At 38.5% G+C, this 27573-nt stretch overlaps 1 protein-coding gene across 1 annotated transcript in view; it reads right to left on the reverse strand.

Annotated features, from left to right (window-relative positions):
* The window catches only part of LOC124776824 (DNA polymerase delta subunit 3), a 45177-nt gene extending 18669 nt beyond the window's left edge, over positions 1–26508 (reverse strand). Inside the window, exons 1-4 of the mRNA XM_047251979.1 lie at positions 26296–26508; positions 26120–26175; positions 21374–21631; positions 19357–19516 (exon numbers count right to left, since the gene is read on the reverse strand). Coding sequence (XP_047107935.1) covers positions 19357–19516; positions 21374–21631; positions 26120–26175; positions 26296–26367 — 546 coding nt within the window. The 5' untranslated portion in view covers positions 26368–26508. The remainder of the gene's footprint in view (positions 1–19356; positions 19517–21373; positions 21632–26119; positions 26176–26295) is intronic.
* Positions 26509–27573: the final 1065 nt, after the last annotated feature.

Below are 27573 nucleotides of genomic sequence, written 5' to 3' on the forward strand. Positions count from 1 at the left end.
GATGGTGGATGACTAAATAATTGCTTTCTCACTTTTTCAAGAAGCAAGAGATAATTGTTAGCTTTACAGCAATAGGTCATTTAAACTGCAAATTGAATTCCACAGTCGGTCTTCAGAAAAAAAGGATACTTCCAGCCCCACACAGTGAGACTGGCATGAGCAGCTATAGGTCACATGTACAGATACAAAGATCATTGATAATCTATACGGGGGGGGGGGGGGGGGGGGAGAACTGCATTTTCTGGCTGAAGTCTAGATCAGGGGCAGCACCAGTCAAGATGGTGTGTCTCTAATGGTCACTGGTGGCAATGCGTCAGTTGCGCATAGCCAATGGGAGGCACGAAAAGAGCACAGCTTAAACTGCTGCAAGCAAAACGAGCAGCAATTAAATTCATGTGAAAACCTTCTATGCTGTGCTCTGCAGCTTGCAAGTATTTCTTGTTAACACATTTAATGCAAGTAAAATATTTAATTGGTAGACCAGCGATACTGCAGCATTCTCTGGCCTGAAGTTGAATTGTGTGTGTGTGTGTGTGTGTGTGTGTGTGTGTGTGTGTGTGTGTTATGGGCAGTTAGGAGGGAATATAGCCAATCAAGAAATTAAAACACAGAGAAAACAAAATGCAGAAGAGCTAAAAGAAAAGCACAGGGAAATGCGACTGGCTGACCACCTACAAAAAACTTTGGTGAGCCAGCGACCATGTTGACAAATTAAAAACATCTCTCTAAAATACTGTTAAAAATGTTGGACAATTCACAAAACTTTAAAACTTGAACCACATTCATTTGAACATTACATATAATAGACTGTAGATCTGCCAGCAAATTCGTCGCATTCCGCTGGTTGGCAAATGAAATGCAGTCCAATAAAATGTGTGCACCATGATCTGCACGCCACAAGCACCACACATTGGAGGGTCCTCTTGCTGGAGTAAGAATCCATGCATCATAGGGGCTGATTGCATATACAAAGTAGAATTAAGTTCCTAACTACAGAACTAAACGAGTGCAGTGTCAAACAGCTCTTTCAGTGTTTTTACTTCAGTATACACACAAGATAAGTCCTAGTAGTCTACAGGCCCTCAACAGGCAAATGGATTTAACTTCAAAATATTGAATACCTTAAGTCGAACTGCAGCCTATTTTTTCAAACAAACTACTCATCTTATCAGAAATGTGACCCAACACTAACTATGAGGTTATACACCAAGAAACAGCATGAACAAACTAGGAATAGAGACTGGGTCACAAGAGAAATGAGCAAGCAAAAAGAAAAAGATTCGTCTACGATTTTACCGTACTGGGGTCACATTTCCGAAAAAATACATGTACGTTCCGAAAAACTAGGCTGGAAATTGGCTTGAAGACAGCAGACACTGTAGAATAATGCATTATATGCAATACAGGATAAGAGCCAGGCATATAACATATCCAGAGCATATACATTAGTATGTAGTGACTGTGTTAGTGTTGTTGAGAAACAGCTCAAGTCGTTAAAATTGAAGAAAGCTCGAGGGCCCGACGGAATTCCTTTCAGATTCTACACTGAATTTGTGGCTAAACTAGCCCCTCTTCCAAACATAATCTATCGTAGGTCCTTCAAACAAAAAAACCATGCCCAGTAGTTTGAAGAAAGCACCGGTCGCACACGTCTACAAGTAGGGTAACAACAGTTATCCACAAAACTAACATCCAATATTCTTAACACTGATTTGTTGTAGGATCTTAGAACATATCCCGAGTTCAAACACAATGAGGTATCTTGAACAGAATAGCCTCTCCCAGGCCAACCAGCATGGATTTTGAGAACATCAATTATGTGATACCCTACTCACATTTTTCTCACATTACAAAACTGAAAGCTTTGGATCAAGGCAGTCAGCAGACGGCAGTATTTCTTGATAGACGAAAAGCATTTGGCTCACAGCCCGTACTAGAATATTGCTCAAGGGTGTGGTACCCAAGACACTGAAGGTATACAGAGAAGGGCAGGATAAATGGTCACAAGTTTGTTTGACCCTTGGGAGAGTGTCACAGAAAGTCTCTTGAAGATAGGTGTAAACTACTCCGGAGAAAGCCTAATGACAAAGTTTCAAGAAGCAGCTTCAAATTATAACTCTAGGTGTATATACTGTGATGCCCTACATATCGCTCTCATAGGGATCATGAGGACAAGGTTAAATTAAATACAGCATACACAGAGGAAATCAATCATTCTTCCCATACTCTGTATGTGAATGGAACAGGAAGAAGCCCTAATAACTTTTATAATGGGATGTACCCTCTGCCATGCACTTCACAGTGGTTTGCAAAGTATTGATGGAAATGTAGGTGCGATAAGTTTTATGTTGGGCAAATAAGGAGAACCTTCAAGGTGAGGTTTAGAGAACATATTAATGTTAGTGAATCCAATGCGTCAGCATTTAGTGCTCATTTAAGAGAATGTGAGCATCTGTTAATGACATCACTAAAAACATCATCAGTCTTCACAAGGCAAAAAAATGTAAATTACTGAACATGCGAGGAGAAATTGTGATATACACTCACATGATGAGACATCCTGACAACATCCTTAATGAACCGACAGTTACAATGTACATACAGGATGTAAACAGTGTCTTGGTTAAACAGGTTCAGCTTAGAGTTTCCTCCATTTCCTGTGTGTAAAACTGACTAATTTGATATGAAACATTTGCTCACCATTACATCAAGGTCCTAGATGACAACTTATATGACAGACAAACATTTTCCACTATGTCCTACTTACTCTATATGTTGCTCGTGACAGGTAACATCAGTTTTTCTCTCTTTATTACACACTGACATACTGCACTGCACTGCACTAACGAAAGGACTGGCAAATAGTCCTAGTATGGCGGAGGGTAAGCAGCATGGCTGCTGTTCCTCCTTTATCTGCTTTGGTGATGCGGTGACCTCACGTTTGGATGGGCATAGCGCTATTTCCTAAGGTTGGTGAAGTACTCGATGGCAGCCTGATCTGGGGCAGGTTTTTTCCTGCCGGAGCACCACTCTTCCTTCACCCACTTCTCCGAGACACAGTAGACGTGCTCCCTGTCCCGGGGGATGAAGATAGGGCGGGCGTTGATGAGTCGCAAATCCTTCCGGGACATCACTTCGTTCAACAAGCTATGGATGTGGCTAAGGTCATACTGTTGGTGGGGAAGGGGAGGATTGGGCACATCCAGTGGCAAGAAGGGGTATGGACTGCCCCAATGGGGGTACGATCCATCCCTGAGAGGCGCTGCAATCTTCTTCCGGAAGGGCTGCATGTTGTGCTCGTTTGGGAGTGGCAGGCACTGGGGCAGGTCTTCCTCCTCTGTCTCTTCCTCGTCTTGTGAGGAAGTGGTTGGCATCTCTTCCTTGGCTCACAAGTTTGCCTCCACAGCAGGAGCGGAGAGCAGACAACTCCACATCCATCAGCAGATGCTCTGTCTCCTGCATTTCTGCAGGGGGCAGGGCTGTGGATGTCTGCGTGACAGTGTCCACCCCCTCCGGCCGCCTCGCCGGGGAGGCAGCAGCAAGGACAGATGTCTTCTTCAGCACTCGCAGTTTATCACACAGCTGCTGGAGCTGATGATGAACAGCTGAGAGCTCTTCTTTCATTGCGGCCCGTAATCCCTCGCCAGAGTGGGGGGATGGGGCGGCTGTCTTGTCGCCAGACACCGCCACAGGACGTCTCACGGCATTCAGACTACCGTGCTCCTTCAAGCAGCTATCCGTACTCCTTCAAGAAGCTGCAGCCGTGCAAATTTGTGGCGTGGGCTCCACCGCAGTTCACACACCTGGCAGCCACACCATGTGGCTTGGGGCAATTGCGCGCATCATGCGTCTCTGTGCACTGAGGCACGAAACGGTGCCTTGCATGTTTTGGCAACATGCCCCAGCTGCTGAAATTTGTAGTACTGCAGCACGATGCGCTTCTGCCTCGGCTGTCTTTTGCGGCCGTGGTCATTCCTCACAACATCTATGAGGAGTTCCAGTGCAGCAACAAGCTTGCTTCCCTTTCTGTGTCCGGCCATATCGTTCAGCTAGTGATGTAGGCGAGCGACGATAGTGAAGTGAGCTGCAACGAGTCGAGCAGCAGTGTGTGTGCAAACTGACATACTGTATATATTCTGCCCTTTTATACTAGTTGTGCAAACGTTGTATTTAATACATATGTGAATGCATGGCACAGATGTATCTAGATATGATTCCTGGGATAAAAACAGATCTGTAATACAGACTCTTTGGCCTATACACCCACTCCATGCTTATATTCTGTGATAGTAGAGCCCAATGTGACCAGAAAATGCCACAGTTTAACTGAGTGGTTCCCAAACATCCTGAAACCATTACCTCCGACACCCCCCCCCCCCCCCATACAAATCATCAAAAACTCAAAAACATTAAAAGCTAACTACACTGCAGGATAATACAGAATATTCTCTGAACAATTTCATTTTCAAAATGACAAAAAATAAATGAAATTTAGCTTTTGTGCGTGTTCTGTTAAACCACAAACTAATGAGTCAATGAGACAACTAATACAGTTCATTTTTAACAGCCTTTTTCTAGAATGATGTAATCCTCAGTGCATTCCGAATGTTACCTAAAACTACTTCTCAGAAAAGAAAGCTAACTATCTACAATGAGGGTAGACACTCCTTAGAAAACATGCTTTCTTTGCAACACTCCTCTCTCTAGTAACACTTTCTTCAATCACACCCAGCACTCCCATTTAAAATCAGTCAAATCACAATGTGTGCACTATACTTATGTTTACTGTTAGTAAATCACTTTCCCTCCGAACTTTCCTCATCAACTAGTATAGCCACTGCTTCCCTGTAACTTCAGCTGCTTCTACCATTTGTGTTGACACCTCATTTACATTTGGTGCCTTCCCTCGTTTCATACTTTCCTGTGCTGATTCTACTTCTGCCCAAGTCAAATCCTTTTCAGTATATTTTCCTTGGTTTATCCATCTCTTCATTTGGTCTCCCCCTCAACTATCTAATGTGGATTTAGAAGGGCTTGCAGGAGCTCTTTCCACAATACTTAAATTTTTTATCATCGTTTATTTCTTTCCCATTTACATAATTATAGTGGAGTTTTCATTCACACATTTTCTCACTGTCTTCACAACCCATGTAGTACTTTCCTGTTGCTCTTGCTGTTTTCCTTCATCACACCTATCCATTTTCCCACCAATTTCCTCCCCACCTCTGCTACTATCTTCTTGGTATTGTATTCATCCTTTGCATCCGGTTTCCTTCGCTAAAACTACATGCTACATGCTCCGTTCATTTCATGAAGTGCTCCTTTAACTCTATCACTTCACTGAAGTATTAGTTTACATCTTTTAAGGTTTCTTGTTTTTCCAAAAACAAATTGCAGGGCAATTTTTTGTCTTAATCTTTCCCTATTCCTGTTCCATTGGCCCATATTCACTTACAAGTATCTTATTCCCTAAAATTTCCTAATACTTTACTCTGGTTTCTTCTTCTTTCAGTTTCCAGACATTTATTTTTTCCTCTCCTGTTCCCCTTAAGGGAAGTGCCTAACATTGCTTCTTTAAAATCAATGGAACAATTAGAAAGATTTTCCCAAAGCACATACAAAATACTCAATATTACTACATTTATCCCTGTAATATTTTCTAAACTTTCATTCTCTTTTCTGCAGACTAATCAGCTAATCTGCTGTTTTTTTTTTCTGTGCAACAACCATGTTACGGAATAGATTGTAACATTATGTGATTGCCTTATCATTTTAAATCATTCTCTAATTGAGCAGTCACTCGGCAACAGCTACAGTTAGCAAATAATGTTGCGAGAATGTAAAAGGTGAACGTCCTGTGACGTAACGTGTTTATTGTCGAAGCACTGTCAGAGATGCAGCGAGTTAACGACTTTGAAAACAGCGGCTCGAAAAACGGACAGAAGAAGAACACTTTTACACATTCTTTTGGTGTGCGAGATATTCTCGATGAACAGTTTCTCAGTAACTCATTTTCTCTTGTCTCTTGTAATTTGTGTCGGACGCGCATGTCTTGCCGCCGTATTATTATTGTTAAAAATAATAATATTGTAGTGTAAAGTAAAAATGCAATACTACATAGCAGTAGATTTATTGTGCGATGTGCATGTGAAAGCGTCAAAGGAATTATTTTCATTACGAGAAGGGAAGTGCCAGTCAAAACGGCATCCATGTTAAATCCTTCATTGCAGTGTAAATTCATCTATTAATTGCCGTAAATTCACAGTTAAATGGAACTGGTATGGACTATTTATTTAGTATAGAATCAATGTCTCACTCCTTCATGAAGTTATTAATTTTCTTTATGTTTCTGCCAAATAGAGAGTTCACAGTCACGAATGCTTTCATCAAAATCAGACGGAAGTTGCATGCGGCAAAATATTTTCTCTGCGCCATATTCTACTGATAAATGCATGATAAACTACGGTCCCTTAGGAAATTCATGTTGAGCTATCCAAAAATAATTATATTATTATATTTTGAATAGGCATTTACTCTCCTCTGCAATGCAACTTCTGACTGATCAGACGATCCAACAAGAAACAGCCGCATACGGTCGGCATTCACAAATATATTTCCACCGCTGATTGTAGCTATGTTTTACAGCACAAAAGTAAACATATTGTTATAATTAGGGACTATGAACGGGGAAATTTATAACTGTATGATTATGTATACACATTACATAAACATATCGTTACAAGATTCATAATGCAAATAATTTTGTTCTCTAATGCATTCGTCAGTACAATAACTCATTATTACCTACAGGACATACCATGATGAACAACAATGCATGTGATATTGGTAAGTTGCCATGTACAGGAAGAGAAAGACACCTTCCACATTGCCAAATAATACAACATGTTATTGTAATCAACAATCAGATTCAAATGGATATGTTACATCATGTTTATATTCAAGCTTAGGAGAAAATTACAAATGATGGAACTTGTTTCAAACAAATCTTCAGGTATTTCTTGTATTTATGATGCTGCATTAGATGCTGCACAGTTATAGGACTAGATGCTTTACACTGAGCTTAACAGGAGACACTGAATAGTTGACATGGCATCATGAAGACATGATTTTTCCAAAGTAGACGGTTTCCTGATGACAAAGTTATCTAAACCAGTTACTACTTTTCAGTTTTAGTGGCATGTGGACTGTATTATAGTAATACAAAATTGCTGTTTCTATTTGAGCAATTTTCCCAAAACGATAGAAATGCCACTCATAAATGTCTATACCTGCAAATTTATTGAGGTAAAAATTCAATAAATATGGAAATTGATAGTCTGAAGGCAATTTTCTGTGATCTCAAATTGGAAATAATGAAACAAATTCAATAAAAGGTAATAAGTTCTCATACAGCAATTATCCAATCAATTATTTTAACAAACAGCAACTTTTTATTAAACTGTGCATTTTGAAAACCATGGATTACTGTTATCACAGCGACAGCGATGGAACACAGTAACATTCACTTTCTTGTGATTTGAGTGCTTTTCTGGCAACAGAAAATTAACGTTTCCTAAATTTTTACAGCTCTGATAATTTAATTTACAATCCAGTATACAGTTCTTTCGATGATGTTGCAAGCTTCTGCAGTCCATTTTTAACTTCAAAAAAATTAACAGAAGTCCTGCTTTCAGATTCACATTACAAAAAGTCAATGAAAACAGTGAATAAACCCACTTGCCTGATTGTGAAGCACTTCATATTCATTGCCCTCATGTGACATTTTATATATAGATCACACTTGAGTGCTTACAGTCGCAGATCCACATCTACATCATTACCACAAATCAGTGACAGTTCAACTCCAACAAATAATGTTGTTGCTCTATGAATGAAACTGTGGCCTGCAATGGCACTGTCTGAAGGAGAGCTGCTACCACCATCTAGGGCAGCTAATGCCGATGTGTTTGGAAGGGGACAAAGACTTATTGGCTGATACTGATTAATGAAGGAGGAGACACAAAATAGCTTCAACAGGGTCACCTTCCGACTTGACATGAACAATAATTTATAGCTACTAGCTCAATCAATGAAGACATAGTCACAAGTTTTTGCACACTGCAAGGAGGCAGTGTCCAGAACAGAATGCTAAAAATCCTGTCTGGATGGGTGTGAGCGTTGGGGTGGGTGCAGGATGGGGATGCAGACGTTTTAAGGTCACTTTATATTTTCCTCGAAATAACTCAAAAACTGTAGCTTCTAGTGAAAAATGTTTCCCGTACAAAACTAAACTACATTAAATTTTATTATTTTCCCCCACTAAGACTAATTATTTATCCACTGTAGGGGAAGGAAAATTGCAGATTATTAAAAATATTGTTCTAACAGTACAAGATTAATATTTGTCTTTAAATGCAGTGCGTTAAAAACAAATTTTAAATGTGTGTACGACGTCTAATGTAACGACATTTGGAATTCGGATTTACTGCAAACTTCGTACAGTACTCCATGAGGACAACAAAAAGTGTAAGCAGTAGCACGTACTTCTCAAGCGTTATTGAGAAAATTGCAAGACAGTTTTGGTTGTCAAATATGCACCTGTGCGTGGACGTTATCATCATCAAGTGGCGGCAGCCGAGTGGTTAGCGTCCAAGCCCTGTAATCGTTGGTCGCTGGATCGAGTCCCGTCCGTCACTTTTTGTTTTTTTCAAACTCAGTCATATTCTTTACTATTTATATTACAATTGATATAATGGGAAAAATATGTGTAATCAGATGAACTTTTATTAAATTTACAATGTTATTTGGCAGTCTACAAAGTTTTATTATCACAAATAATATAATATTAATAATTACCGACTAGAAAACGACCAATGAGGGGAAGGCCATGCTGGAAACGGGGTAGAATGGGGCTCATTCGACGGTTAACTCGCATAGCGGTGAGACCTTGCTTATGTAACACGAAGAAATAACATACATGCAAATTGTTCATGAAGTATAAAACCTTACATCGTGACTAGAAAAATGGAAGTAACAGCCGGTTCGCCGAGAACTGCGGATGAGGAATGTCATGAATATTGAATCCATAGGGCAGTTGCGAATTGTGCAAATTGAAAGATGCGTTCGTATATTGTGAGAGTCTTCTTCAAGAAGCAGATGTCATTGAAACAGAAGCATCAGCAATGATTTCTGCCAGTGCTACGGTAATTGGAGAAGAACTGTATCGGGCTACTATGGAAATGTTAGGAGAAAAAAATACTCATCACTGACGAGGACCTTATTCATTTTGATGAAGTAGACAAAGAAGATCAATTCCGTAAAGTCGAAGAAAATTCGTCCGGCGATGAAGATTATGAGCCAGCAGAAAAGGCATCGAACGGCAATTATGTTCCGTTGGAGACCAAAATAAAAGTTGTTAAACTGGCGAAAGAACACCCCAAATGGAGTCTTCAAACTCTCCAGATAAAAGGGTCTAGAAGTTTGACAAGAAAAGTAGAATTGAAGAGATGGGAAGAAAACACAAAATCTGGAGGATTAACGAAAGATAAATATTCGATAATTAATTCATGGACCTATGACCGTTTCATGGAGTCTCGCCAAAATTATTTGCAAGTAAGTGTTCATTTTTATCGCTCTACATCTAATTTTCTATATCTTCAAAAACCTCATGCGAAGAAATAATTATATTAATAAAATGAAACTTTGATTTTACTTTTTGGGTAACAACCAGAAACCTCCAGCAGTGGGGTTTGGCTGCTGCAGGCCAATTCCAATCGGACGACTTCATCTTCAAAGCATTGCTTTGATGGACAAAAAAAGTCAGACTATGGCACAGAATTCGGCAGAGGAAGATCACGCAGTATGTGAGCTTGAGGGAATGTGTGTGTGCAGAAGAAATGCTGGAAGCCACAAGAAAGTTTCAATTGCAGATGAAGGCAATCATCCGGAAATTTAAAAATAATAATAATAATAATAATAATAATAATAATAATAATAATAATATTGCTATCAATACAGACCAGACAGGTTGCCCGTACCAGTCCACATACAAAGGAACTCTCGCCGAAAGAAATTCGAAGACTGTGTTTGTCAGAAGGCGCAATATGAATAAGGTGACGCACTTGTACATGGCACAATATGCAATAACATTGTGTGGCGAATTATTGCCGCACGTGTTTCTTTGTTTGCGAAAAGCCATGGGGAACTTTGAACTTTGGACCAAAGGTTCAGAACACTTTTGACAAATTAACTAAAGATCTTCCGAATGTCATCACAACGAGTTCGAAATCCGGGAAACTTACCACACAATTATATTGTTCATTTTTATCTAGTGCCATGCTTCCCTACGTGAAAAAAGAAAAAATTCTGATTAACAATAGATTCTTGCAGGGGTCAAACGAATCCTGGTTTGTACAACGGAATTTTCACCGATGACGAAGGACTTGGAACATGTACGGTTCAAGTCGTACCTCTGAAATGCACGCCAGTTTGCCAGCTGTGCAATGTTTATTTCTACAGGCAAGTTAAAAATCTCATTAAGCGTCTTCAAAATTGTTCTTATTTAATCGAAAGAGAATGAGAAATTGCTTCTTGTTAAGACATATTAAAATACGCCCGATACTGCATGACGAATTACCAGCGCTGATATTTAAGGAAATGCTGCATTATGCATGGTTTGCTTACAAATTATCGGATGGAAGGGAGGTTTTTAAAAATGTTATCGAGGTTTGTTTTTCCAAAAATCTCAAAACACCTTGCCTATACGTAAACATAGCATTTATTCAATGCAGCTGGAGCCATTTAACTTTATGTTTTCCATGTTTTTATGAAAAATACCATCCAGCAACTTGTACTCGCAATGTCGAAAGCAACACATAGTTGTACATCTTTCAAAAGCCGTCTGCGGCAGTTAAAACTTGTAGGTAACAAGTAGTTTCGGGCTCCTTTCAGGCATAAGGGATTTTTCAAATCATGGACAAGCAAACATTTTCAGTATAACTTTATGCTTTTGGTCATTTACTAGTCGGCAGTTATGAATATTATATTATTTGTGATAATAAATATTTGTAGACTGCCAAATAACATTGTAAATTTAATAAAAGTCCATCTGATTACACGTATTTTTCCCATTATATCAATTGTAATACAAATAGTAAAGAATATGACTGTGTTGGGGAGGGGGGAGAGTGTCGAATGGGACTAGATCCAGCGACCAACGACCTACAATTATGGGGCTTGGAAGCTAACCACTTGGCTGCCGCCGCTTTATGGTAATGACAGCCATGCACTGGTACATATTTGACGACTGAAATTATCTTGCGATTTTCTCAATAACGCTTGAGAAGTACGTGCTACTGTTTGCACATTTTGTTGTCCTCATGGAGTACTACGAGTGTACGAAGTTTGCAGTAAATCCGCGTTTCAAACATCGTGGCCCCCCCTTGCAAGTGCAGTAGATCCATATTAAGGGATAAATTGTTTTCCAGGGGTTTAACAGGATGGAATGGGGAGGTGTGTGGGGTAAAAGCACTAAGGAAGGTAGGTAACTGGATTGTGTTCAAACACTTTCCTCCTCCATAGGTTTGCAAACTGATGAGCAGGTCATTCCCTCTCAGGGTGTATATGGGGATAAGGAAAAAACTTTCTGGATGAAAATACACTTTCTCTGTATTAAGTGACAGTATATTTTTCCTCGGAACTGTAAAACTTATTAATACTTTGAATGGTTATGGTTTTATACACTGACATAGAAATTCTCGGCACTTTAAAACAAAACTCAGGGGGAAAAAAACACGTTTTGGAAAGATGTCTGTTGTTCAGCAACATGTACACTGCACATTTTCGTATTAAGAAAGCATAAATTCGAATTCACCAAACACCGCATGTTACTTTCCAAAGCACTGAAATCAAGATTGTGATGCACTTTTGTAAGCCAGCCATAGTTCATGTCATGTGATCTCACCAGCCAATGACAGCGGATATTCAGAGCATAGAACATGTGATGTAGTCACCCAATAGCAACATAACTATTAAGTAGTGTGAACACACAAATAGGAAAAGTTAATCGTTTAAATTAATATACATAGTGTTGCTACAAGAAAAGAAAAGCTTTCACATATGATATTGGTCTCAAAGATTAATAAGCTGCAAGAGAAGCTAAGCTTTCACATATAATTTTGATCTTTTTGCGCGTGTTACACATTAAGATACATCACACAAATGTGCCAGTAAAATTTTTAACAATGACATAAATGTCTGATCTTCTGAGCTTGAAATTATTCTAAATAGTTGTCCTCAAATAGTTGATTTTTAAATGAGAGTCAAACACTCTGTGATTTAAGAAATTCATTGTACATTCTCACACATAGTTCACCTTGTGTAAAAGGAAATTTACTTTGAAAGTAACACTTTTCAAACAACCATTCGTAATATTTTCCCGCGACCTGTTAGAAATAGGTTTATTTCAGTAGTTGCCAGAGAGCACCACATAACAGGCACCACCACACTTGCGCATCTACGACGACGCAGGAAGCCCTTGTGTAAAACATTAAAAGATCTCCCATTATTTCATAAAAGAAACAAGATATTAGAGGATACTTCAAGAGCACTGGAATTTCGTGAAGCATGCTAAAATACATAATTTGGCTTAAAGTGCACATTCGTATGTCCAGATTCAGTTGTAAATTTTTTTGGAGTATCAGTACTATATTACTTCATGTTTGGTTCTTTATTATGGCATAATGCCATAGTTGCTAGAAGATGAAAATGTGCACTTGAAATACAGCAAACAGTTGAAACTAGCCAATAGTGTGGAATTAAACATTTTGTTTCAAGTAAATTGACTGCCTCAGCGGGAAAGATTAATAAGAGCCAAATGTCTTTAACAAATCGACAAAAATAACTTCATTGTTCTGCAAGGTGATTAATGCTCGACTGTCAGAATGGTGGAAATAAAATAAAATTTGAAACTAGTAACATATTTTCACTTTCCTTAATTATTTGAATGTACTTTAATTCACTTGATAGCTCCCGGCCACAGAAATCCATTTTGTTTCCATTTGACGTGAGAGCAATAAACGAAGAGGATACAGCAAAAACACTAAATGTAAACACGGGGCACATGGAGATTGCGCACCTTCCCACTAAAACTCAGACAGCTCTGTGCATCAGGCCCGGATGTACTATATGTCCGAACCGGGACAATACTAGATAGTGGTGTCTCCCCTCCCTCGAGCGTTTGAGGCATGACACCAAAAACTTTAAAAAATCAACTTTTCAAAAATACTTTCATTTTGTAGTGCACATCTTCCTGAAGAGTCCGATACATAAAACATGTGTTGGAAGAAATGTAAGACATGTTACTTGGTCTTAAGTGAGCCAAAGTGCAGTGCCACATCTTTCACACAGCATTCTTCTATAGCACGTCACTGTATTTAGTTTTGTGCAATTCAAATGTGTAATATTTTGTAATGGATGCCATCAAGCTACATTCAGGACAGTAGAAATTAAAATGTCCAGTGGTGCCTCTCCTACTCCCAGTCAGCCAGTTTGATATCCTGCCCGTCTTTTTTAAAACAAAAAACTTCACAATTAATACTGGATGGGATTATTTGTAACCATGAGAACAAGAACTCTTCAGAAAATTTGCACTCTTTATTGCCTACTAGCTAATAACTTGTCATTTTGTGATATAAGATTAAATATAGGATACATTAAACCAGTAAAGACAAGAGACAAACAGGACAGTACACATTTCTTCAATTGTTAGTCTTGGCATTTTTTTCTCCCTGATGTTGCTACAGCTTTACATGGCGTGCTTTCCTTTCTAGGAAAGAATCTGTTACCTCAAAGTTCGCCAAATGTTTTGCTACATGAAAAAACAAAATGCTGCTCTCTAATACTGAAAAAACAGTTAATACAAATAGTACCCAAGACTGGTGTGGTTTCTCGATCTCACTGTGTGTATTCTGTCACTGTCTGCTAGATAAAATGAAATAGGCCTGCCTAATATTGCAGAAATCGTAACACACACTAAATAAACGAGACTGTTTTGGCACAAATGGTCATTTTTATAACAAGACAGAATATAATTCATGAAGTACCAATATCAAATGCCTTTTAGGCCTACTGCAAGCAAAAAGTCTTATGTTGGAAATAGTTCCACATTTCATCTATAAGCTCTAGTTTCTGAAGCATGTGATCGAAAAGCAGTAGCACAAAATTTTTATATAAATTTGGAATCGTCATAGTCTTCCATAATATGTGTGATGTCCCCGTTTCTTCTCCTTCCTCGTTTTAACAATCAATATTGTCATCACTAATTCTGGAACTATTCCTACCAGTGTCAAAACTTATTCTCCGTTTAACTTCACTAATCCTGCCACAATCACTGGTTTAGTTATCCTGCGTTTATTATCTGGTTAGGTGTTGTTACATGTTCGCACAACGCATTTTCGTGCTACTCCCAGAACAGAACTTTCGCAGCTGCTAGCCGGGGACAGTCCAACTGGCCCTTACTAGAGTAGAGGTCTGGCCAAATATTTTCTGCCAAAATTTCATTTTCTTGGATACAATGAGAAGATAATATGTAACCTTTCTTATATGTTATTCCTGTTAGTCATTTATTTCCACTCTGGTAGTCTGAATCTGTGGATTTCGCTAGTAATTATAACAATGCTGATCATTCTCAAACCCAGTCAACCACACAAACAGCGATTGGCATTCACCCATTCCGCTTTATTCCGCCCATCTCATATAGCCCTGTCCCCTTTTCTCTGCAGCAAAGTTTATTTCTAGACACGGCAGAAATTCCTGTGGCAGAGACATCACGTACACTATACACACATTCAAAAATCAACTTATTCATTTATAAATAAGGTATACTGTGCATGGTAAAATGGTGTTATCCAAAACCGACATCGAGGCAACTGTGGTGCATCACGCATCATAGATGAGAGGGCTAAAGAACGGCTATGGAAATGTGTACCAGTCGAAACGATGTGCAACTATTGAGCAAATGACTGCCCAGGTGAACCAATGGATCAACACATGTACAGATCTATTTTTGGGGACCATGTCCACCTCTGCATGCTGTTTGTTTTTCCTCAGCACAATAGTATCCATCAGCAGGACAATGCAACATGACACACAACTCGCAGTGTACACGCATGGTTCGAAGAGCATCAGGATGGGCTACTGTTCTCCCTTCACTATAAAACTCCCTGGATTGAAGCCAAATCGACAATCTGTGCGACCATCTCAATTAGTCTCTTTGCACCATGGATCCTCAACCGAGAAACCTAGCGCAGCTGGCCTCGGCACTGGAGTTGGCATGGCTCCAAATCTCTGTCAGTACCTTCCAGAACCTCAATGACTCTCTTCCTGCACATCTCACACTGGCCCACACTGCAAAAGGTGGTTATTCAGGTTTCTGACAGGTGTTCACATTAATGTGATTAGACATTTTATGATCCTCTATACATGCAACAGCAGAAAATTGGGATGTACGTAAAGCACTTACATGGAAGTTCTGCAGTAAGGCCGTGTCTTATGTGAGCAACAGAAGCGCAGCAGCATCAGGCGAAAAGCTCGGGTGTCCCGCATGCGTGCGAGCAACTATGTCCCATTACAAGAATGGTTGCTTAGAGCCAACCAGCTGTTTCTATAAAACAGCATCCCTAACCTGTAGAATACTGTAGCTGGAGAGTAAGGCTACAGAATTAGGTTTACCAAAGAAAATAAAGCGAAAAGGAATGCTTTGCACGAAATTTACAAAGGGAGGAATCTCCATGCAGAATTTCATAAATATCATCAACTACGAAGATCGCTAGACAAATTCTTCAAATACACGTGAATGAGCAAAGGAGCATTTGATTATCTCATCAATAAATTAAGTACGAATGTTTTTTACATGATCAAGAACTTTTAACAGCCCATAAATGCGGAGGAATGACTACTACATGACTGACTATGCTAAATACAAACGTAAGTACGAGATTGATACCAGTGAACAAAAGCTAGCTGTGGTGTAGGGGTAGCGTATACAGTTTGTGATTACATGGTAGGAAATAGTCTTGGGTTCGATTCCAAGTCCTTCTTATATTTTTACTGACTCCGTAACAATTCTGTATACAAGTTTTATGTATACTGTTTACACTGCATTGCTAAGTATATTTTTAAGATCTTGCCAAAGAACTTGATCTTCACACCTATCCCAGTATATCACACTCACTTAATTCCTAATAAATTACAATGAACCATGAAATTTTACAGATACTTGATGTTGTGAACGTAATTCATCAGCAGTCAATGTTAAGGCCAAGTGCTGCAATTACTCTAAATAGTCTGTAAAAGTAAAGCATAAAAATTTTTTGAAAAGAAAGTCAAACATTTTTTGTAATGATTTTTCTAAAAGTATGAAATAAAAAATATTAGGAAAACGTTTGGTGCACCTCATTTTCTGTTCATGATTTCGAACATCCTTCAAAGGCACGTAGAACGTTTCTCTGATCTACTCATTTAATAAAATATTTGACTGATTTCTTTCATTTTTTATTTTCAAGTTTTATTCAGAAAGCATGATCTTACTGACTCCTCGTTTGCCTTCCTAACGTACTTGATTCGAAGGAAGCCTTTTTGACATTTAAATACCGCTCCAATGTATCTTTTTATGTGCAAAATAGCTAGGTCTTCAACTGATGAACTCTTTTTGACATTGCATTTACAGCAGCTTTTCGTGAAACATTTCAATTTTTCCTCAGCTCATTAATTAAGTCTTCATTACTTACCCTGATTACTTTCAAGAATTTAAATATTTTTGTGCCAAATTAGACTTCATGCTGGTCACTTTGATACCCCGTTTACCTGTTTCTCTCCCTTTGTTTGGCTATGAAAATTTGGACAAAACCCCATGCTTTTCTAGTGTTAATCATATGATAAAATAGTCCTTTCTGCATGCTATCATTTCCAAAACTCATCGTTTCAATATCTTGAACCTTTTATGAGATACAACGATTTTTACGCCACTTGATTCCCGAAGCGCAGGAAAGGTTCGGGCGCATCGCGAGTGAACCGTCCGCAGATATAACAACCAATATCTCAAGAATGAAAAGATATATCATTCTGGTCTCAACTTAAAATACAATTTAGATATATTGGTTACATTTCATATGCAATAATGTATGGCCTGTCATTTAGTTATGTACAACATGAACCTGGTAGGATACTACTTCCATTCTACACAAGAGTATGCGACAGAACTTGCCCCTCTTCTAGGAGCCGCGTACCATTAGCCTCTGGAGTAGTGAAGCATTCCTAATGATTGGAAAAAAGCACAGGTCACACCTAGTTTAAAGAAGGGTCATCAAACACACACACACACACACACACACACACACACACAGGTATAGGCCTATATCTTTGAAGTCAGTCTGTTGTAGAATTTTGGAGCACTGTTCAAGCTTGCAGTTTATGATATTTCTGGTGACCAAAAAATCTCCTCTCTAGAATCAACATGGGTTCCAAAGACAACGATAGTGTGAAACCCAGCTCACTCTGTTTGCCCACCAAACCCAGAAAGCAGTAGATACAGGAGCCCAGGCTGGTGCCATGGTCCTTGACTTCCAAGCGGCATTCAATACAGTTCTATACTGCCCTCTAATGAACAAAATACGAGCATACAGAATGTCTAACCAGCTGTGTGATTAGACTGAATCATTCCTAGCAAAATAACATAGGTTGTCATTCTCAATTGAGATAAATCTCCAGACATAAAAGTGACTTCGGGCATATAGGCATATACTAAAGGAGTGTTATGAGTCTATTATTTTTTACAACAAATATAAAGACATAGTAGACAACATAAGAAGTTAGATGAGTTTTCTGTGGATTATGCTGTTATGTGTACGGAAGTCACAACGCCAGAAAATTGTAGGGAAATGCAGGAAGACTTGCAGACAATCAACACTGGTGCAGGGATTGGCATTTGGCCCTCAACATAAGCAAATGTAATGTATTGTGCATAAATAGACAGATAACACAATTGCAGAGCAATAGCTGGAAACAGTCACAACCTTAACATGTATGGAGCGATTTATAATGGAACAACAGCATAAAACTAACTGCAGTAAGGCAGATGCCAGAATGAGATTCATTGGAAGAATCGTCAAGAAGCGCAGTCCGCCCACAAAGGACAAAGCTCGCAAAATCCTGGTTGAAACTGCACTTGAATACTGCTCATCAGTCTGGGATTGGTACAAGACATTATCTTCGCAAGGTCAGCTTATTAATTAATGGGGCATCTTAATGAGCAGATCTGGCTTAATGGTAGAAGGTGGCTGGATGCTCTTCATATCACCCCCCCACCCCCTCCCTGGCACAGATTCTGTCTATCTTAATGGTCTGTGTCTAATGCTACCCCATGTGCAACTGTGTGAACATTTTCTAAACGTTTGCGAATCATGGAACTGAAGGGGGATGTGGGCATCAGCCTGGTATTCATGTACTTGGATTTGGGAAACCACCTGATGACAACATCCAGTCTGACCGGCACACCGGCCCTCATTGTTAATCCACAGTCATCAAACCTCTTTATCTCATGGAGGCACTTTACTAATGTGTACGACTTTTTTTGCAGGTACTGTACCAGACGGGACTGATAGAGGAAATACAGAGCATCTAATGAATAGCAGCAGGTTTCATTACAGATTCATTTAGTAAGTGCAAAAGCATCATAGTGAGCACAGCCAATTTCAGTGCCAAATGCTGAAAGAGACATGTCCTGCATCATGGTGTGTTTACTGTTAAAGTTCCGAGAGCGTACTTTCCTAGAAGAGTCAACCAATACTGCTTTCTCCTATGTATATCTCGCAAAAAAGAACATGAAGATGAAATTAGAAAGATTCCAGCTCAAACGGAGACTTATCAACAATTGTTCTTCCCGTAAACCATTTGCAACTGGATCGGGACAGGGGGGGAGGGGGGGGGATGACTGTGGTGCAGAAACCACCTTCTAGCAAACACAATATGGGGGCTGTGCTATTTTATTTACAACTGTCAGAAATTTGTAACTTGATAAATAAATGTTAACCAACACCTAAAAATGAGAAAATAAAAGAATTTCATAATGAAAAACATTTACAAGCACATAGTCAGGGCTCATTCAAAGCAAAATATATGTATGTCTGAGTTGCTTCAAAAGATCATTTTTGTCGCCTCTCAAAATACTGACCTTTCCTCCTGGGACATCCTGCATAACATAACAAAGTTACAAAGACTATATTATCAAAAACCAAACACCATGGTGGCATGAGTAATGTAGAGGAGCTAATGGAAGGTATTTTTTATCAAAGTAATTACATTTTTGCTTGGTGATTTGGATGATGGCGCTTTCTTTGTAGGACCTGTTGGCCACTGTTTGGAATCACTGGTCACTGTTGCAGCCTCTGCCTTTATCCTTAACTTTGATAGTTCAGAATCCGTTCTTGGCAGGCACTTGCTACATGATATGGCAGGTACCCTAAAATATATGTAAAAGTCATTAACAATTATTTAAAAAGATAAAGAAATCAGGGAACATTCCTACATTCAATCACAGTAAATAAAACTATGATAATGTGTCGGCTACTACATTATGTCTACTGCGGCATTTAAACTTCAATAAGCTATTTTTAATGGGCACCACAGTAATCTATGTGCAAATTCCATTACTATTTATTACATTGTGTGGAGGAGACCTAGCGATGGGGAGGGGGGATCTAAGGCAAGGAAGGAAGGAGGGAGGGGAGAGGAACCATGTTGGAGACCCAAATGGCTCACACTACAAAATCGATTTAGAAAGGAAGGTCAAATCCCAGGTGACAACAAAGGGAGAGTGGAAACATGAGATACAAGAGTGAAAGCAGAACCAAGGGAATGGCCGAGTTGTCATAAAAGGAAACACTGAGACAGAAAGAGAGAGTGTGTGTGTGTGTGTGTGTGTGTGTGTGTGTGTGTGGCGGGGGGGGGGGGGGGGTGTAGAGGGAAGCACAAGGATAGGAAGGAGAGGATAAGGGGAAGGGATGTAGCCTAGGAGAGAAGAAAGGCTGCAATAGCTCGAGCCCCATGCACACTACACACGTACCCAAAAAAGAGTTGTGATCCCCCTGGGAGATATTTCTATTGGCTATGCATGGATTATAATGAAATGAAAGTTGTCGCCTACACACTGAACTTCTGGGACTCCAGAATCAAGGAATCTGTGGAAATACGACCACCTGATGACAAGATCAATCTAGATGGTAGTTTCCAGTTGGCTAATGCATCAAATCTCGTCACTGAGAAACTTTATGCTTGGTGTAACTGACTCATTCATGTCATGCAGTACAAAGAACAACAGTCCCATTTCCCAAATCTCTCTGGTTCTTTACCTTCCCTTTCTACCAGGATGCTGGTTCCGAAAGCTTGCACATTTCCTTAACTTCTATACATTTTCTCCTGCAATAGCTTTGTGCATAGACTTTTTTATCATCTCATCATATTATATTTTCAAAAATTGATTATTTTAGTTGATACAACAATAAGGAAAATACCCTCAAGAATAAATGTGCAGATTTATGGGCACTTATCACACTCTATTAAGCAAATAATGTTTTGGGAACAGATAATCATATGTTAAAAGTAATGTAACACTGTTAAACATAACCACGACATAGAGGCAGCAGCAGCCCCCATTATCACTTTCTTAAACAGGCCGTCTGATAATTTGTGCAAATAATTAACAAGCAGTTTCTCAGCAGGAAATGAGGTAATTCCTTGTATAAGTGCACTTATGACATACCTGGATTTTCTTATGCTTGCTTGCTGCAATTAGTAACTGTCTGTGCAATGACTTTTGGGGAGCGAACAAGGATGTGGGTAGCCAATGATAGTGCTCATTCGTAATTTCCTTTGCTTCTTAAATGAAATTAGTTCATATCTTGTTTAAGCTGGGGCATTTGTCCCACCCTAACCACAGCCTCAGAAATGGTAACATATTCAGAAGAAACAACCAAGTATTTCAGATAACCAAGATTATAAACTTCACTGATTCTCAAGGTGCTATTAAGTACCAACTAACTACAAGCTCGAAAACTGAGATATATGGGACAAATAACTATGACAACCGAGGTTATGAGGCTGAGCAATTCTCACTGACTATCATATACTATCACCTGATTGGTTATGACCAACGATAAATCGATAACAGCAGCATGCAAATTAAGAGCCAAGTACAGTGTAAGTGCACTTTAGTTTAATTCTTAATCCTATCTCACTTCAGCTTTGAGATCTCTTGCTTTCCTTCATGTTCTACATTATATTAGTTACAACAATGATACACATATTTCAAGTAACTTACGGACTACTGTCATCCTTCTGGAAACTATCAACTTTATACAGGTCACAAAGGGCTGTGTCATTCTTCACTTTCTGCACACTGTATATGTGTTCCGAAGTTATAGTTTTGAACTGGTCTTTTAATTTCTGCAAGTTTTCTTCCTGCACAACAGCAACTTTGCACCCACCATCATTCAACAAAACCCCACTGATAAGGAAGGTTTTCTTAATCCCTGCGGTCTTTGCCTCTGCACTCTGTGTCGCAAACGCATACAGCAATCTGGAAAAGAACAAAACTGGGTCATTCCACATCAAATCAGTCTAATTTAAAACTGGTTCCACCTGATCATCTACAATTTTGTTAAAACTTTTACCATAGCAGCAGGCACAACGCAAAAGAAGCCCTGTAAAGCTTTAGCTCAGATGTGCTGTACTTCTGTCACCACAGCCATCAGCTTCCAGGCCACTCTGCCAGTGAGGGTATTATCATGAATAAATCATGTTTGACAACTCTTTTTATGAATTGACTATTATAGTGAGAAACCTGCAAACAGATGTTTCTACTCAACTTTTGGTGTACCTTAAAATTAATCATCAAATTTGACCAATTTCTGGGGTCAAATATCTCAAAATGTTAGCCAATCAATTTTGTTTACAACTAGTTCTGGTGGGGAGAACAGATTTTTATCTTCTAGGCACCTGACTTTGATTGTTGGTATCTTTTGCTTAAGGGATGCTACTATTAAAAAAAAAAAAAAAAAAAAAAAAAAAAGGTAATGCCATCACCAAGGGGCCTCACCTGATAAGTCATGCAACATCCACTGGTGGGTCTCTTCGTAGAAGTTCCCAAGCCTGAATTGTGTTGCTTACCAGGTTCGCAAACCTGTTACAGTGCTTCTAATCAGGTTGCCAAGCATAACGTGTGTCTGGCACGTTCCTAAGCCTACACTAGGTTTCTTATCACATTTCCAAGCCCAAGCTGCTCCTTACTATTGACCTGACTTTAAATTTTTCTCGATACTGGATAAAGTTTGCTAAGGAGAAGTTAAACTGGTGTCCTGTCAATGTTAGGGATGGAGCAGGAATGTTGGTGACAATATGCTACTCTGGAACTCTGTAACAGTCTTTTCTATATGGCCAAGAGAATGAAGGTGCAGGACCCCAAGCACGCATGAAGTCCATTAAAACATCACTCTGTTCAAGTGAGATGTCATAGATATTCCCAAGCCATCATTTATTGTCATAAATACATGCTACATAGTATGTAGGTTGGAGATTCAAAATCTTTTCATCAAAGCAGTTTGCAATATATTGGTCAGGGTTAGCAATAAAAGATGCTGTATCATCTGAAACTTGCTGATATGAAGTCGTTTATCAGTCCACACAAATTGGTGAATATATCTCATTCCTAAAATCATTTGGCCATTTTCAAACCTTTCTTCTTGCAGTATCAACATTTTTTTTATTACATATGTTGATGGAGTTCTTTAAATTTTTGTGTAGGGCAACAGAATCAACAGTGATTTCCCCAACTGTATTTTACAGGTGTTTGATCAACCTTTCCACATAAACGTGCACAGCAATAGCGTTATGACTGAGGGAATCACTGATTACGCAAATATTCAAATTTTTGAGAGCTTCAGCACCTTTACAATAAACAACAAATGGCTGTAAAGTGGCTTGCCTCTTTTCCCAGTAGAAGGGTTGCGCCACAAATGAACATTTTTCTGCTAAATCCATTGAAGCAACAACTTCTCCCATTTCTGAACTGTCCCTGATCATATTCAAATGTTGGCTTTGTTGCTTCGCAATGCAGAACAATTTATATTTCAAGTCCATATAAACTGATTCTCATTAATTCATTTACATCATCAAATAAGCATTTACCACGACAAAGTTTTCGATGCTGCTGAGCCACAGTCATACAGCATTTTTTTAAAGATTTGAATTTTGTACCAAAGAAAAATACAGTATTTTCTTTGGTACAATCAAAATTTCAGTTTTTATGCCATTATTGTGAACAAATGTAGAAGTTCTTAGACCATTAACATACTGTATCTGGTCAAGTTAGCCCAAATCTAGATTGCACAGAAGAAAAATACACTAATGTAGAGTGAAATGGTTATGTATTCTCTCTCTCAAAAAAAAGGCAAGCTTACCTTCGGAGCTAAATTAAGCTAAATATTATTCCTAAAACAAAAGATATAGTGAAAACAAGCGCCTAGGAGATAAAAATCTGCTGTTTTTAATAGAGCTACTGACTCGTCACAATTTTTGGATATTTGCCCCCCAAACATTGGTCAAATTTGATGATTAAGTTCAAGACACCATGTCTAGATCCAAGTATCTCAATAACTATACAAACTTGAAAGATAATGTTAATTAAGTGGTCGAATATCAACTTTATTAATACATAAATCAATTATCACGACATGTTTTAGGCTGTAGATGTCAATGGCTATAACTGGGACAGCCTGTGTGTGCTAAGCTTTCCTCCCTCAAACAACATGACTTAACAAATGAGCCCCTCAAAGCAAAGTGGTGTAACTCTCATTACTCTTGTTTTGAGATATTTAATGGTGTACCATGATTGTGATACAAAATTTATAATTACTTTTTGTCACTTTTTGAACATCGTCAGAATCGATTTTTCTACCTCAAATTAGCAATTACAATAAACCCAAGCCAGTTATAGACCTAATATAAGGGCGCAAATGAAGTTACACCACTTGTGACAAACAGGTAAAGGAATTTACTTACTATGAAAATATACATGGCAAACAATAATGCCGTATTTACATAATTTTTCATAATGTCTGTTACTCATCACCAATAAAATCATTTCCTCTCAGTGGCCCAATGTTTTCAGAAGTGTGAAAAGAAAGAAGACTCAAAGTAGTGGTGATGAACAGGTGGAATGAAGGGCAAAAGTTCTTACATGTCCTTGTTCTTCTTCTCTTCTGCAACAAGCTGTGTACATGTTTCCCTTAGGTATATTAGACAGAGAAATAGTTATTCCTTTTTTTACATACCGTCTTCAAGACCAATTTGCAAAATCCCATGTCAGTAGAAACAATTTCCTCGAAAAATTGTGAATGGGTCACTCTTCTGTTACTGGATCCACTGCATCTTTAGCCATAACACTCATGGTTTTCAATGTCTTCCTCTTAGTGACCGACTTTTAGCAATCTTTCCACAAACAAGTAGTAATGGTTTGCTGTTACAGTGATATGAAAGGGATATTTTCCTTGAATTGACAAATAATATTGTACCGATCAGTTGGACATAATATCTGTTGCGTCTTCTGCAGTTTCCTATTGACGTAAATTCACAGTCACCAAGGAAATAGGAGGGGCTACTTTCCATGAACATTTGGTCTACAATTTCAATGTTATTCTATACATTTAAAACTAGTTTCATGATTATTTTCCAATTCATCTTTCGTTCTGTGCGAATATCACTGTACATAACAAGTTCTGCGGACTTCGTTTTTGTTTCTATGTGTATGGTCAAACAAGCAGCAATTCCTTGAGATCACTTCATTCTACGAGCAGATATCTTGAATAACAATGTAGGATTCATTTACATCTGTAACATCTAACTTCTTGTGCTTTACATTAGTAAAAGTATCAAATGGAAGGCACTATTACTTCTGACTTTAAGGGATAAGAAAATAGAACATACTGATAAGAACTGGATGGCTCTGAATGTTCTGGAAGTTATTCATCTCTGGATCCATTATCATCCCAAATAATTCGTTCCCCAATACTGTCATCATCCCTGTAACTCATGATGAATCACACTGAACACATTTCAAACAATAAAAGTGAAAGCCTATTGCTGAAACAGACTAGATCAAACATCCGATCAAAGCCAGAAAACTCAAAACAGCAGCAAGCACAGAGGTGTAACTCAACTACACCATTCAACTCTTAACTTATAGTTGTCTCTACTTACAGCAGAAACTTGTTGCGGTTGTTTTGTGAGTTATTAATTAGACCATCTGCATTGTTAACATAAGGCCATTTGCTGAACAATATCTAAAGGAGTGATACTACTTGTGATTTACAAAGCTTAAATGTCCTTCAATAGAAGTGTTGTGGTTATCTACTTTAACACAGTTAATAGTCTGCTTGATTACACATATTTATTACCTTTTGATTATGCAATTTCTTATAATGAAAAAAACAAAATCACTACATAATTAATTTTGACTCTTCACTATTAAATGATGACCAGTTGCAGCTACCTTCAGAAACCATAACACATGGTCAGTGTATGGTGAAAACTAGTGATAATTACAAGCATGTTACAATAACTAGACAAAATAAATAGGAAAAATGTACAGTAAATGTTATTTACGATTCTAACAAGTCTGATCAGGAAGCACCTACAGTAAACAATCTAAAAAACTGTTGATCACTGGTCGGTTTTCGTAACTATCCGTTTCGGAGTCACTACGCTCAGACATTGGTACTAACTGATTCATTAAATCAGTGGAAATTATTTTGCCATTAACGCAAACTCACTAAACGGTGCGTAGATCTGAATGTGTACTAAACTTGATGTAAAACACATGCAACAAAGTGTGTGAAGAAACTCATAACTTAAATGCACTTTTTTCCACTTTCTTGAGGGAATTAATTACAATTCTGAATTTAGAACTTGCTGAACTGTCACACAAAAATGTGCAAGCAGCGTTGCATGTTAGTTTTCAGTAAACAATTACGCATCATTATCGTAATCAGTGCCAGTATAACACACTTACTGCTTCGCCGTGTTCACATGCACACCCAAAGTCTTACTAAGCCATTTGTAGGTAACCTGAAAAAGAAGAGTTGTTTATAAACAATTCTGTAAGTCTCGCCATAAAATAAACTTCATACAATACAGTGACATGTTTCGAAAAATGCGGCTGAAATATTGGCGATCCTCTTAACTTACCACTTTATTTTCATCGAGAACAAATTCTTCAATATTCTGTATATATAAATTTTCCGTTTCTTCGTCCAACATTTTGGCGGTTTTCACAATCGCATACCAAAGCACCAACAACAACGGAAATCTCTGACAAATGCATTGATTCTTTGCGTAACGTCTAAGTGAATTTGACAGTTCATGCTCAATTCCACAGGCATTGAAAACTTGCACATGGATGAAGCTTCCTGTCTCAGATCAAAAAGAAACAACGATGTGCCAGTAAGACATTCGGTCGGAAAGCACCTAAATGACGTTCCGGCACCTCCCAGGAAACTTTTCTTGGACAGACTGTAAAAGGTCGGCATTGGGGATTCAAAATAGTACATAGGTATCAAATCGCAGTGTAACTGCATATAATTTGCCGCCAACTGGTGACCAACGTGACACACCTGTTGTATACATTCAGACTTGTTGTTTTCTTGTTTTGATTACAAGAAATTATGTTTTAAAAACTTGGACAGTATTTTGTAAAAAAATGATTTCTCATTGTAAGTTTTATCAAACGTTTTCAAAAATCGAAACTTGAGTTTTTTATGCTTGGGGTGGGGGAGGGGAATAGTATGGTTGAAGAGGTGCGATACGGCACCAACATTTTTTGAAATTAAGCACTGCAGTCATGAGGATGAATCTAGGTTCAGTCTGCATATGACATTACTTGCAAGCCATCATCTAGCCATTGCTCAAATAATTAATGAGCTGAAAGTTCATTTAAGTTCGGTTTTCGATGTATACGCACACTTCGAATGTTATAACAATGGAAATGCATTTACAGACAAATTATGAAAGTATGCTGAGCTACAGAATGCCACAGTATTTGTACTAGGAAATTATATGTTCTTAGTCTTCTGTCACATGTCGGAGGTCGTACAGTTCCCTTTCAGAATCTAAAGTTCAGACGTTTATCTACATGAAACGGCCTTTTTTGCTTCACTGTCATTCTGTCTCCCCGAATTACTGCATGGGACAGGATTTTGTAGAAAAGTATTTTAACATCAGATTTCTCCAGATCTACTGATATTATTTCAGAAATATTGGCTATCCATAAAAGATATTCTGTGACATAAAATAGTCACAGCTATTAATAAGAAATGGTAGCTGACTTTATATTTTAGTTTCATATATCAGTATCCTATGGACGAGTTCTAGGGCAATGGAATGTTGGATGGAGTGGTGAGGGGATGTGATCACCAAAAGCTGCACGCAAACTCCTGTCCCTCAGTGCTTCTGTAGGTCCATTGGGCG

The sequence above is a fragment of the Schistocerca piceifrons genome, chromosome 2, assembly GCF_021461385.2.
Source record: "Schistocerca piceifrons isolate TAMUIC-IGC-003096 chromosome 2, iqSchPice1.1, whole genome shotgun sequence".
NCBI classification, from domain to species: domain Eukaryota; kingdom Metazoa; phylum Arthropoda; class Insecta; order Orthoptera; family Acrididae; genus Schistocerca; species Schistocerca piceifrons.